The sequence below is a fragment of the Condylura cristata genome, unplaced genomic scaffold (genome assembly GCF_000260355.1).
Source record: "Condylura cristata isolate star-nosed mole 26May11 unplaced genomic scaffold, ConCri1.0 scaffold00008, whole genome shotgun sequence".
Lineage (NCBI taxonomy): Eukaryota > Metazoa > Chordata > Mammalia > Eulipotyphla > Talpidae > Condylura > Condylura cristata.
This window is the reverse complement of record NW_004567109.1, coordinates 31,996,646-32,011,175: the sequence shown is the minus strand read 5'-3', so window position 1 is coordinate 32,011,175 and position 14,530 is coordinate 31,996,646. Positions and strand designations below refer to the sequence as shown.

Here is a 14,530-nt window from a genome sequence, read left to right as displayed (position 1 = left end):
CATGGGAGAGCAATGATAGCTCAGTCGGGGGAGGGGGGCATCCCCTCTGAGTCTCCACTCCTTGTTCAGTAAATGAGAGGGTGGGACCAAGGCAGTATCGCAGGTCTGCCAGCCCTAGTAACTGGATAAAAGCAACTGAAGGCCCTGCTCCAGGCCTCCTCCGTAGCCTTTTCCAGCTGAGCGCTATGAAGACCTGCATTTCAGTCTTGCTTCTCCACCTACAATGTTGCATGAGTCCAGCCTTTCTGCACTTCCAGATTCGGGCTCTTTAGCAGCTGGGGAAAAAAAAACTGACCAATTTCCTCCAAAATCTCAATATTAGAACATAGAGTTAAAATTATTCCATTAGCATATATTTTCCCCTCTACTTAAGATACGCTGAGGAATGGAACTGGTGTCTGTTGGTATTCAAGTCAGAACCTTGTCTTCCCTTAACTGACCTCACATGCCTCTGCAGATATTGACTTTCGATTGACTCACTCGAGGCCCCCTTGTCAGTAGTGGGGAGACAGGGAAATGGATGGGGTCACACAGGACAATGGTTGGGCAGTGGAGTCTTTTTCACCCGGTGAGCTGGAGTTGAGTGCTGTTCAGCTCTTTATTTATATATAAGCTTTAGACTTCTGAGCAAGTTACTTAGCCTGTGAGAACCAAAGGGCTTTGTTTTTTCATAATCAAGTTTAAAATAATACTTACCTTGCAATAATAACATGAGAACTAAATGAGAGCACAAAGTTAAGTGCCTTGAAAAATGTCAGCACATCATAGATGTTTGGTGTAGAAAATGTTATTATTGTTATTATCATTACTATGCTGATTTTTGCAGTAGAAGGAAATAATGCCTTGACCTACTACATTTTTCCCTTACCTTTCTTGGGATGCTTTTTAAATGTGAGTATTAAATCTAGGCTTTTGATCTCTTAACTGCACATGTAGCACTGGATGGGGTCAGGGTGAAGCCATGGGGGATGTGCTGGGTGTGCAGAGACCCCAGCACTAGCAGGCTGCATAGTGACACTCAGCTGAATCCCTCTTAGACTTCAGGAAACCAGTCTGTAAAATGGGAATAATGATCATTCCACCGTGTAAGTTACTTCATGAAGCAGAACATTTAAAACACTTCCTGGCTGTGTGTATACAAGTAAGCACCCCACAGTCCCTCTTCAGGAGCCCCAAGCCTGCTACTCAGGCCTTATGTAACTGCATCAACCCCCCTCATGCTACTGTAGCTTCTGGTTTACAATGAAAGAGCTCAATAAGAGCACCCTTGGGGTGCTTGTTGCAAAAAGGGTAAGCTCTGGGGGTGAAGTTTTATTTATTTATTTACTTACATATGTATTTATTTCATGCTTTGTTGCATTTCCAAGACCCAAGGCAATGTTTGGCCCCCATTCGGGCCCTTTTTGAATGAGTGACTCAGCCAGGTAAAATAATGTCATTGAAAAATACCATACAAGTGGTTATAGAGGTCAGGGAGACCTTTCATTTTTCCAGGTTTTTCCTACATTTTAGTCTTAATTTTTTTCTTTATTCAAATAATGAGGGTATCCCCAGGTGCCAGCATCTGCTTATAAATTGCAGTCTTCACCACTTTTTAAAAAGCTAACTGCAAGGCAGTAATGCAGGTGTTTCACTTCACAGCAAGGAGATTTATGATTGAGCTGAACTCTGTGACATAAACAGATGCTCCTTGGCTCCTCCTCCCTCCCCTGTTGAACGTTCATGAGTAAATGGTTACTAAGCTGTTAAGTGGCTACAGTGGCAGCCACCAAGTGGCTTCCCATGGCCAGTGCTCCTGCAGCCCTCCACTGAGGGTCCCGCCAGGCACACACACAGCCAGTGGCCAGGGAGCTGTAGCTCACAGGTCTGAAGCGAGGCCAAGCTCAGGGATCCGCCCCCCAGGAAAAGCGAGTGAGACCTGCAGGTTCCCCAACATGATACCCAATTACCCTGTGCTGCCTTTTTTTCTTTTAAATATTGTACTTTGGTCTGAAGCAGATGGCATGAAGCCAGAGAGACATGCTAATAGCTCTCTCCAGAAGAGTGTGCACAGCCCATCTGTTGGTTCCTTGTGGGAAAAAAAAAGATAGAGGGGAAACCTGCCACCAAGAGTAGACTCATCAGTGATCAGAGCACTTACAGATCTTGGAATTTAATTGTACACTTAGAAAAATGCAGTGACAGCATTTATTTCATGATGACTCATTCACCTTTCTAAAGAGCTTTGCCCCAGCATACAGCATTTACAGAGCAGCTCATATATAGTGAAAATTGCATTAGACTCAGAGGGGAGAGAGTTGTGAAAGGTTCCTGCTAGCAGGTGGTTTCTAGTCTAATGAGGGAAGAGAGCAGGCAGTGGCAACACAGTGTGACACGTGCCATGAAAGAGAGGAACATGGGTGCAGCCCACTGGGACTGGAGAACCAGGGAGGGGCCCACATCACTGATGCTAAGTCTCCACATAACAAGGAGTGGCCACGGGAGAAAGCAGGCGACGGCTTTCCAGTCTGGTGGCCCAGAGAGGAGAGAGCAGGATTGGTGGTGTTTGCACCTGCATCAGGGAAAGGTGCTGATGGGAATAGGAATTGAAAGAACAGATAAAGAGGTGGGAGGGAGCAGCCCCCAAAGGTTCCTAAGCTGAGCTAAGACATGGGGCCCCAATGCTGCAAACACTGAAGCACTATATTTGCATTTTTCAACAGTCCTCTGGTGGCAATGAGGAGCAGGAGATGGAAGCAGACAAAAACTAGGCTAACTGGAGGCTGAAGCTTCCTCTTGACTCACCAAAATGGATGTCTGGGTTGGGGCGGTTGGAAGATCCATGAGAAGGTCACCACCTGTCAGCCCAGTGCCCCTTTTCACAATGAGTATTTGTAATGTTTTCTTCAAATATCTTAAAGTGAATTTCATAGATGGTGCAACCTACCTACACAGTTTTTCAAAAATCAATAAAATGCTGTCACTGTAGCTGAAGAAGAAATGGAAAAAAGCTAATTTATAATAAAAGGTGTTTTGATGAGGAAATCCCCAGGTTCAGCCACACTGGAAGACATTCTGAGTAGTCAGGTCTGTAAACTTACATAGAATCGCAGGTTCAGGTTGCTGTAGCCGTGTCCTGTTGGCACAAATACTGTGGGAAGTTTTTTTTTTTCCTCTCTGAGTACCAGTTTCCTTATCCCCAAGTGGGATATATTAATATCTTCCCTGCAAAGATATTGTACCTACCTATCACACAGTAGGCATCTAACAGGTTATTATTATAGTAATTATAAAATTATTATAAAATAGTGTCACCCAAGTTCCTTTGAAAAGGACTCCTACATCAAACAATTACCATAATGTAACAGTCCACAGGTGAGTGCACCCCCAAGGGATTTGCAGGGCCCAACCTACACTGCTGTGCCCAGTGCTCTTGAGTTGCCAGTAACTGACACTATTTAACTGACATTATTTTAATCTCTAAAATTGGCATCATTATCATAGGGAAACAATACACAAAAATACCTACAGCTACCATTCACCTCTCTTATAGATACAAGCAAAGTATTAAGTCTTGTCAGCTCTATCTCCTTCAAGTCATACCGCTTCCTCACATCTGCAGAATGACCTTTGTCAGGTGGACTGTGCCATGCCTGAAGTGTGTCATCTCCACTAATCCTTAAACCAGCCCCATGAAGCAAAGGGTTTTTTGCTTTTTTCCTCTTTTAGACATAAGGTAGAGCCTTAGAGCATGCAGGTTCCCACTAAATTCCAAGAATTGACAGTCTGAATTTTAACCTAGGCCTCTAAAATGCCACTATTCAGATCCCTAATTCTCCCTGCTTTGATGCTGAGGGAAAAGATGCTATAACCTGGCTTTACACCAAAGAGACTGACTCAGAGTGAGCCTGAGGAGTCAGGAATGTCCTCAATCTAGCAAGAAAGAAGGCAAGACTCCAACCCAGCTGGGCCTGATCTCCAATCCTTTCCACTGGCCTCACTGCCCCCGGAGCCTTTCACAAATGTAGAAAGATGAGGATTGTTAGTATCACCCACTCCAGGTATTTGCCAGGCTTGCTTCCTCACTGCATTCTGGCTCCAGTGCATGAATCCTCTCCTTAAAGAGGCCTTGCCTGCCTAGAAGAACAGCTCTGTGACAGAGGGTCTTATGCCCCTTTGTCTTTGCAGCCCCGCCCTCTCACACACAGCGACACTCAGTGACACTTCGTCACTCATACGTGTTGGCTAGTCGTTTCACCCACAGGTCATTCGTACCCGAGCTGCTTTGACTCTTCTTTTTTACCCTTCCAGGTTATGTTGCCATGGGCGCCGTCCTCCCATCCTTCTGGGGCCAGCAGCCCCTTGTCCAGCAGCAGATCGCCATGGGTGCTCAGCCACCAGTCGCTCAGGTGATGCCAGGGGCTCAGCCCATCGCATGGGGCCAGCCGGGTCTCTTCCCTGCCACTCAGCAGCCCTGGCCAGCTGTGGCCGGGCAGTTTCCGCCAGCCGCCTTCATGCCCACACAAACTGTTATGCCTTTGCCAGCCGCCATGTTCCAAGGCCCCCTCACCCCCCTTGCGACTGTCCCAGCCACGGGTGACTCCTCCAGGTCAAGTCCACAGACCGACAAGCCCAGGCAGAAAATGGGGAAAGAAATGTTTAAGGATTTCCAGATGGCCCAGCCTCCACCTGTGCCCTCTCGCAAACCCGAGCAACCCTCCCTCACCTGTACCTCAGAGGCCTTCTCCAGTTACTTCAACAAAGTCGGGGTGGCACAGGATACAGATGACTGTGATGACTTTGACATCTCCCAGTTGAACTTGACCCCTGTGACTTCTACCACACCATCGACCAATTCACGTGAGTATCCTGCTTTGGAGACATAATAAACCCAGCAAGAGGCGTGCTTCCCTTCTGGAGACTGGGTTTCTGGAGTCAGATCTCATCTAGTGACCTTCAGCAGATGTCTGTGTTTAGATACCAATTAAATAGCTTCCAGTTTGGGGAGAGGGTACCAATTATAATGCAGGTGCTATCTCCAGATACCTTCTGCTTAGTATTTTTATTCTCATGACCATACTCAGGGCAGGTTTTGTTAAACTAGTTTGACAAAAAAATGAAAGTGAGGTTCAAAGAGACAGCAAAATGATAGACTTGCATCCAAATCTGTTCTTTTTCCACCATGTCCCTTTGTCTCTTATGATTTTGTTTATTTACTCATTCATTCATTTTATGTGTACACGAACTATGACATTCAAATTTCTGCAATGACATATTGATATAAAAAGTTATGGTAAGGGCCCTCCCTGGTGGTGCAATGGGTTAGGCCACAGCACTGCCAGCTGACTGCAGCTACTTTGGTGCAAGTTTGATCCTGGGCCCCAGAGGTGTCCCACATGGCGCAGCAGATCTGTCCTGTCTCACCCACTGTTCCTCTCAGCAGTGTATTTCATCAATCTGCCAATTCTGTGCCCCACTCTGTCTCGGATGAATCCTCTCATCGCCTCTGCACCTCCGACCTGCACCCCAATTCTGTATGCATAAATAAATCAGTAATCAATCTTTAAAAAAAAAAAAGGTACAGTAAATGTGAAGTTTTCAAATTTTAATGTGAAGGGGGAAGGAGACACAATGGACTATGTGAAGGTTTAGGGGTGCCTGGATGGTGGGTGAGGTGACATAAATCTGAAAAGGGATGAACTTACACCCCTGCATTATAGAGTGTTATCCAAAAATATCACTTCAATAAACAGAATACAGTTTTTTAAAAGTCTGGCAACAAGGAAAAAAATAGAGCAGAACATGAAGGCCAGGAGGAAAGTTGCATCCGTAAGACTCATTGTGGAAGCCAGATTTCAGCTCAAAGCTTCAGGTTGTCAAGGAGAAAAGTAGATGGCATATAGCAGAATACTCTGCATTGGAAAGAGCAACTTCATTCCTTACGAGTGCTATGCCTGTGGGCAAGCCATTTTATTTTGATGAACCACAGTTTCTTCATCTAGCTAAGATAAGGGTTATGGAAAAGATTCACTAGGATGTGGAATAAAGCATTCTGTGCCTTGCAGAGTTTAAGGTGTTTTTACCATCATGATTGCTCATGAAGGTGTTCTGTGGAGAGCCCTGGACCACATCTTGGCTGTCATCTTGGCTCCTCAGCCACTGTGTTTTTTGAGAAGCATGACTGCCTTAAATTCCGCAGTGTCATGGGTAAAAGAAGTGCATTGGGTTGAATGCGCAGCGAGCTTCCTCCTAGTTTGGGTATTCAGTGATCTACCCTGGCTCAGTTTTGTACAGCAAGCATCTGGAAAACTGGAACCATGCAGCGAATCAGAACCCAGACACACTCGAGCACACATATGTTTGGTCGACACCCTTCGGGGAAGGTGTCTGGTGATGCAGCTGCCTTGACAATTGATAAGGGAAAAGAAAAGCCTCATGGAACAATGAGTTTGGCGGTTTCATTACTGTCACAGATGATACGGATCACTGCTTGGCCAACACCGTGAATTGTCCCAAAACACATCTAATGTTAACACAATTAGATAGTGTCGTTTCGGCCAGCTTCACGATGCTGTTCAGAAAATGAATGCCTTCTATGTGTATAAACAATGTATTTCCAACCAGGCCATCTGATCACACAGTGGGGGCATCCCTATTAACTCCAATTCACGGGGTTTCCAGGAAGAATAATGAAGAAAAAATGAAACGCTGAAGAAAGGATAGCCTTGCATAAATAAGCAAGCCTCTTAAAAACAAAAGCCTCTCTCTCGATGGGCTTATATGTCAGTGCAAATAAGAGAAGGAAGTTTAAGCTCTTTGAGAACAGGAACTGTTCTTGATTGTACCTACATTGCACTTGGGGAAGATTGTAAAGGAGAAAAAAATGCTCATTCAGTTACCGTGGAGGTTTAGAGCAGGGTGTGCAAATTTGGCACTGACCACCTCTTGGGATGGCTGATTCTTTGTGGCCGAGGCTGTCCTCTGCACCCTAGAACATTGAGCAGCAGCCCAGCCTGTGCACAGCAGATGCCAGAAGCACGTATCCTCTCCTCACAGTCCCAACCATCAGAAATGACCCTGGGTGTTGCCAAATGTCTCCTGGGGGTGAATTCCCTCAGCATTAAAAACCCTGTGTTATTATTTTCAAATTAAATTTGTTGACTTCCTTACATTGTTGTTACTTTTTGTACAGTATTTGATTTCTCTCGTCAGAAGTGCAGTCCCTATAGTTCTCCCAATACCATAGCATCTGTGATCCATCTCCACAGTCCCCTGTGTTCTTCCCTACCCTGGTCTGACCTCTCTCCCACTCTCCCTTGCTATATGCCTCAGATATCTGGTCAGCTTGCTAGCTTTGTCTTTTCGTGATCCTTTGTTTGGTTTCCCTATGGTATGAATGTGAGTGAAATCATTACATAGTTATCTTGTTCTGACTTATTTTGCTTATCATGATCCCTTCCAGGCTGTTGCAAATGGCACAAGTATATCTTTCTTGATGGCTGAGTAATATTCCGCTGTATACACATACCACATCTTCTTGATCCATTTGTCTGTTTGGGAACATTTGGGTTGTTTCTGTGTTTTAGCTATTGTAAATAGTGCTTCAGTAAACATAGGAGTGCAGGTTTCCTTTCAAATTATTTTTGTGAGAACCTCTGTTTTAGAGGATAGAAGCTCTGTTTGAGAGGATAGAGGTAATCTGTAGCACCTTTTAAAGATGAAACACTCACATAGACTCAGTTTTACTTCCCTGTGATTTCATCCTGTAAGTATGAGCTATGCACCTCTCAGAAGAATTGGCTGCTCCACATTCTCAGCCTCAATAAACCCCATCCAGCATGGTTCAGACCCATTTGCTCTAATATCTATTATACATCCACCACATATCAGGGTGTTTTTATATGGCTTATCCCTCCTATGCCTACTATAACTTGTTCCATAATCATCTCATGAAACAAAACTGCCTTTTAAATTAAAAAATAATAATAACTTAAATTTCTTATTTGGAAGAAAATGGATAAAACCAATCTTTATATCCTCTTATCCATCAACATCTCTTTTAGAATATTTTGAATGGCATTAGTTAGAATAAATTTAAACCTCAAAAAGAAGTAAAGCACAGCTGAATTCTAGAGCTCCTAGTTCATAGCAACATTAACCATGAGGTCATTTGACTTCCTGGCCTGCCCTGCATTCATCAGAAAGAAACAATAGGTGAATACTACCTTTCACTGTTTTTGTTAAGGGGCATGATGAACTCAGAGTGTCTAGCACAGTGCCTGAACTCCTGGCATACAGTAAATGGCATCACTATTCTAAAATAGGTTCATCAGGCAAAAGGTACTCCCCATGTGTTACAATCCCTTACTGTCTGATAAGCAGCCAATTTTGTAAGTTCTGGACAGTTATGGTAAAAGACCTTATCATTGCCACTTGCAATTCAACTACTAAATCAAGCCCCAAGTGAGGATTAGCTCACCTGGGGCTGAGCCAGTAACTGTATTTCAATTTTTAATGTCAAATTGGAAATTATCTAAGTAGCAGTAGCTTCAATTGATGTTTGTTGTGAACCTCTGGAACAAATGAGACAAGGAAAATGTGGGGAAGGCAGGACAGGAAATGCATATCCTTATGGAATGGGGGTTAAGTCCCAGCTGTGAAGTTGCCATCAACTGTATCCATTTTCCCACACCTTGGAGACCCTTTCTGGAGTTCACGTATACAAATGCCTACTTCATGCCAGGATGCAAGGTCTGGTCCTACCAGTCACCACTGTTTCCTTGAACTCTTGTGCTTATCTATAAAATGAAGCTAGCCCTGCCTCACAGAGGTAGTTCTACCTCTATGAGGATTAGAGATACTGTCTGCAAAATTCCTGGTGGCACAAGAGGTTAAAGCCAGCACTATGATGGTATCAGAAGCCACAGTAGCATGAGTTCGGTCCCCATCCAGGGAGCTGACCCACATGGCATGGCAGACCTCTCTTGTCCCGCCCACTGCTCCCCTCAGCAGTGCATTTCAGTACATCTGTCTGTTCTGTTCCCCATTCTGTCTCTGGTGAGTGCTCGCTCTCTCTCTCTCTCTCTCTCTCTCACACACACACACACACACACACCTACCTGCAATTCTGACCTGTATCCCAGTACTTAGAAGCATAAATAAATCTTTAAAAAAAAAAAAAAAAGAGTGAGAGAGGGGAAAGAAAAAAACTTTCACTTCGTGTATGTAGAAACCTCAGTTTCTGATTCACTAGGCCTAGGGTGGGGTCCAAGTAGTTGCATTTCTCATAAGTGCCCAGATGTGAGCACAGCTACTGCTGCCCCAGGGGCCGGCCCTGAGACCCTGCCTTGACCAGGAGTGGAACTGCTCCTCCCTCACCTCCCAGGGTGTGAGACCACGAGGAAAACATGAGAAGAGAATGTTAAGCTGTTCTGTTGATTGGAGTTGTGATGGGAAGAGTTCGTGATTTGACCCAACATAACCAGATCATTGAGGTTTCTGTGGCCTGTAACTAGCCACAGTCAGACATTTACCATGTTTCCTGTCTTTGCCTGGTCTCCATGTAGCTCCAACCCCAGCCCCCAGACAGAGCTCTCCATCCAAATCATCTGCCTCCCATGCCAGCGACCCCACCACAGATGACATCTTTGAAGAGGGCTTTGAAAGTCCCAGCAAAAGTGAAGAGCAAGAAGCCGTAAGTGACTGCTTTGTTCTTTTTGGTTTTATTTTTCCTTAAAATTAAATCATCCATGTCTGACATGGACAGTGCATGAGAAAAAAAAAACTACAAAGAAATGAATGCTGGCTCAGACTTTTAAGTTCTAAAGGAGCTGGTAAAGGGGCTTTTTCTTTACGTCAAATGAGCAGCTGAAAACCTTTGTCCTTTCATTAAGCTGTTGCTACAAGTTCTTGCTTTGTGGGTGTAGCATACGCTACCTGAAGCTGCTGCTGCCCCCTTTGAAGTAACTGATGATATGTGTGCATGAAAATATGCCCAGCTTTTATGTCTTATTTTTTCAATTGTTGAAAAGGAAAAAAGAAAAAAAAGTGTTATCTTCTTGTGTTCTAGCCTGATGGATCACAGGCCTCCTCCAACAGTGATCCATTTGGTGAACCCAGTGGGGAGCCCAGTGGCGATAATATAAGTCCACAGGCCGGTAGCTAGATAGCACAGGTCTGGGTAGGTATCTGTCCTTTTTAATCTCCTTCACCTTTAAGCCGTGTGCCTTGCCTCTCGCTTGTTCGGAAGCCATGTTCTCAGTGTTCCCACCTTCTCCCCTTGCTTGACATATCCCTGATGCCTGGGTCATCTCTCCTTGTCTGATGTCTGTTTCCACCTGTTTGTCCTCATGGCTGCATGACCTTTGACATCTATTGGGAAGTAGGGATGAGGCGTGGGGAATCATCATCATCTTTTATCAGTGACATGTCCTGGATGGGTAGCGGTAGTGGAATAAGGCCTGGTCAGTTCTACCTAAGGTGGACTAAGTTTCTGAAAGCATCACCATTCTGAGCTGGACGCCTTCTGCCCACCCCGGTCATTTCTCAGTGAGGTGTGGTCCAGCTGCTTTCATCTTTTAAACAAGGTGCCACTGCATTTGCCCACACCCATAGATATAAAGAGGTCACCAAGCAAACGCACTGAGGAGCCAGACTAAGAAACAAAACCAAGCTTGGGATAAGATGGAAATGGTGTACAGTCACAAGGCTAGCCCCTTCTATCCAGCCAGAGGCCGGAGGGGTCCCAGGTCCTTTCTGAAGTGACAACAGCAGGTAACTTGGCTTCAGAGGTGCTCCAGCTGCACCTGTGCTGCTGCACGGTTTGCCACTGGCCACTTCAGATTCCATCAGCAGCTACTGTGAGAGAGGTGTACTTACATTTACCACAAGTGGCTTTTGACACTTGAATTTCAATACATCTGATTTGATCGAAAGAAAGAGGAGCTGATGAAGCAAACCTTCTCAGGAGACAGAAGTACACCTTGTTACCTCGACGTGATTTCGAAGGTCACTCCTTGACAAATGTGTTCAATTTTCAGATCCTTTCCCGGTTGTCCATGAATGTGTAGGACAGCAAGGCTGTCCCCACAGAGCTCCTTTTTTAGTCCTGAACAGCATGATCAGAACCATTAAAATGGTAAATCGTTTTCACTGTTCATAAATGGGTTCTGAGACTACCTTGGAATCATTCTCAGTTCACATATAAGTTATTTTGACTGCTATTGAAAACGAATGCAGTGTTTTTGAAAGTGCATTTATTAATAGATTTTAGGATGAAAGAACATAACATACAGTCTGTTTGCTACATTTTACCAGTACAGCAGCACATAACAACACATTATGCCCCCACGGAATCATGGAATAATCATCTAAAAATTCAGCCTTGCAAAGCTATTTGGGGAGCTGGTGAATTAAAGGCAATATCAATGTTGTAGGAAAGAGGAAAATGGGGGGGTTATGGTTGGAATCCTTGGGAAGATTCCCCAAGAGGTTTTCTACCCATTGTGTATGTTTTATTTAACATGCTCAATCTTGCCCTGAAAAATTTGATGAATGAACCAGAGGTGACAAGAGCCATTCATCAGAATAACAGTAAACATCATCCTAAAATTGAAGTTCTAAAAAACAAAGATGCCTTACACCATTTGCAGATCTATGTATCAAACTCTCATCTTTCTGAGCCTGTTCAACTTGAAACAGTTGGGCATGCTGAACTGTCTCAACAGGCTTCAGCTCTCCACGGTGGATGCTCCATCCAGAACCCCAGGTCACGGCTAAGTTGTACATGGATGTAGCATGGTGTAGTGGGAAGAGCTTAGGATTTGGAACTTGTGTTCAAATTCTAGCTCAGCTACTTCATCACAAGAAATCTTGGGTAAATCTTGGGCAGAAACCAAAATTTCGTTTGTGTCTTCATCTACTAGCGAGGGCTCATGTTACCTATCACGTTAACTGAGATAGCGTATATTGGGTCTCCAGCATGAAGACAGGCTTTTAGCTTAAACTTACCTTTAAATTCTGTGCGTAGAACACTGAGTTGAGAATCTGTTTCCTCCACTTACTATGTGACCCTGATGGGTTGTTTTAATCAACCTCTATTTTATTTTGAAGAATAAGGATGAAAGATAGTACCTACCTCCCAGTGTTTGGGATGAATGAGGTGGTGATGTGTATGGGGCTCTTAGCATAGTGTCCCATGTGGAGAAGGCAGCCAATAAATATTACCTGCCACCACCAACTTCCACCATCATCATCATCATCACTCCTGTGTGTGTTAAATAAATTTTGGTCCCCTACTTCCTTGAATTTTGTTTAGCCCTTATGTTAAAAAAGAAAATTACCGGGCTCTTCCTGGTGGTGCAGTGGGTTAAAGCACCACCTTATGAAGCTCTCCAAAGCCACTACAACATGAGTTCAATCCCTGGTCAGGGAGCTGGCTCACCCACTGCTCCCTTCAGCAGTGTACTTTTTCAATCTGCCTGTTCTGCTCCCCACTCTATCTTTGGTGAATCCTCTCACCCACCACACCTCTGGCCTGTACCCCAGTTCTACAGTTCTATAAGCATAAATAAATAAATCTTAAAAAGAAAATTACCACAAGGACCTAGGGCCCTTGGCTGGGAGGATTTGCTTTATATTATTATCTACAGATAATTAATTTTCAGTATGCCTTGAAACAGCTTTGGGGGAAAAAAGAGAAACTCTACTTTTTAGCTTTCTGGATCCCCCTACCCTATAATCAGAAACACATCATTTCGGGCCCCACAAGCTTCTAAAACATAAGTAGTCTTAGACTTACATGTAAATCATGAAACGTTAACTTCAGCTCCAAAGGATAGCTTGATTGTAATATATTTTTGTAAAGATTTGTTTCTTGACTTATGCATTAAAGAATTGGGGAGTAGGCCAGAAGTGGGAGGTTTGAGAGGATTCACCAAAAACAGTGAAGAGCAGAACAGCCAGCTCTATTAAAATATACTGCTGAAGGGAGCAGCGGGCAACACAGGAGAGGTCTGTTACACCATGTGTGTTAGCTCCTTGCTCGGAGATTGAACTCAGGCCTCAGTGCTGATAGTGCTGAGACTTACTCCCTACGCCACCATAGACTGTAATCTTCAATGAAGCAACATTCTCCCTCTCAAAGCTCACCTGGCAGTCATACAGCTGATGCCAGCCTTGCAGACTTCATCCCTAGACACCCATGAGAGAAATCCAAGTGAACTTTCTGGCTCTTCCATCAACAGCAGCATGAGCCAGGCATGCTCTTTCTGTCCCCATCTCATTCACCCTTCCACCCAACTGGAAATTTACTAACTGCGATTTTAATGCCTTTCTAGACATTTGGGGGAGGAATACTGTGCGGGGTACTTATATCCATGGCTCTCTTATCTCCTCTACCCTCCTACAGTTGAAGAGTAGGCGTCCCATCCTTATCACCCTGGGACCATTTTCTCCAATTGCTTTTTGTTAGAAATAGCCACACAGCAGAATAGGTAGGGGTGACACTATTGATAAGTGAAATCCACATCACATGCTAGTCAGCGGAAGCCAGCAGACTCAGTCTTGACAAGTGGAAACTTCTGGCCCATCTCCAACAGCATTTCTCTTTTAACAATAAAGGGAAACTATTTTCAATTATTTCACCCTCACCCCCCATGCTTCTTCTGAGAGAATCACATGTCTTTCAAAGACAGGTCAAAGGGGGCAAAAAAGAACCAAAATAATATTAATAACTGGTATGGAAATGGCAGGTAATTTATACTTCACTGATGTGTTACTGGAGCAATTTTAAGGGAGAAATGTTAGCTTTTGAGGAGATGAAAGAAAAATGAAAACATGTATTTGGTTAAATGGCTAAGTAAATAAACTGCCTATCAGACTTTCCCAGCTGTCAAGTCAAAGTAGCATCTGTAACAATAGTGAGTTGTTTGTTCTGTCTGCCTAAATAACAATAGACACTACTATAAAGTTGCTGTGATTTTTTTATACTGAACTTTATAAAGGGAACCCAAAATATGAGCAATGCTACCTGATGAATTTCTAGTATTCAAGAAGAAAAAAAAAACAAAACTGAACCTGAAATGCTTTAAGAGAAAGAATCTTGGGATCTTGGGTGGGGTAGGAGAGAGAGAAAGAAAAGGAAAGGCAGAGTTGGGGACAAGGGACTTGGATCTGAACTATGATTCCCCCAAACAGGTGACTTTAGACAAGCATATAACCCCGTACACCCCAGTTCTCTCATATGGCTATGTACGGATTTCTCACCTGACGAGTCCTGGACGCCCTTGTGTTTGAGTTGGGTGGAGAGGATGCAACCCCAGCTGCAGAACAAAGACTTTCTGAAGGGAGAAGGAACTTCCTGAGCACAGTCTCATAGATGGGAAAATCTGTCATAGCCAGGTGACCCTCGGGGGTTTTGGAAGATTGGGCACGGGGGAGGAGTAAGTAAGAGAGGGAGGAAGAAGGGGGAGCCATGTTGGAAGGGGCTTCTGTGCCTTCTGGAGGAGATTGCTTTATCTTTGGGATGATCAGGAGGCAGTCCACTTAAAAC

General features: G+C 44.2%; 1 protein-coding gene across 2 annotated transcripts in view; it reads left to right on the top strand.

The window, feature by feature from the left end:
• Positions 1-14,530, top strand: part of DAB1 (Dab, reelin signal transducer, homolog 1 (Drosophila)) — a 353,365-nt gene that overhangs the window by 332,609 nt on the left and 6,226 nt on the right. For both annotated transcript variants that reach the window (XM_012722799.1, XM_004679047.2), the window contains exons 12-14: positions 4,291-4,839; positions 9,546-9,673; positions 10,049-10,159. In XM_012722799.1, the coding sequence (XP_012578253.1) occupies positions 4,291-4,839; positions 9,546-9,673; positions 10,049-10,144 (773 nt within the window). In that variant the 3' untranslated portion in view covers positions 10,145-10,159. The remainder of the gene's footprint in view (positions 1-4,290; positions 4,840-9,545; positions 9,674-10,048; positions 10,160-14,530) is intronic.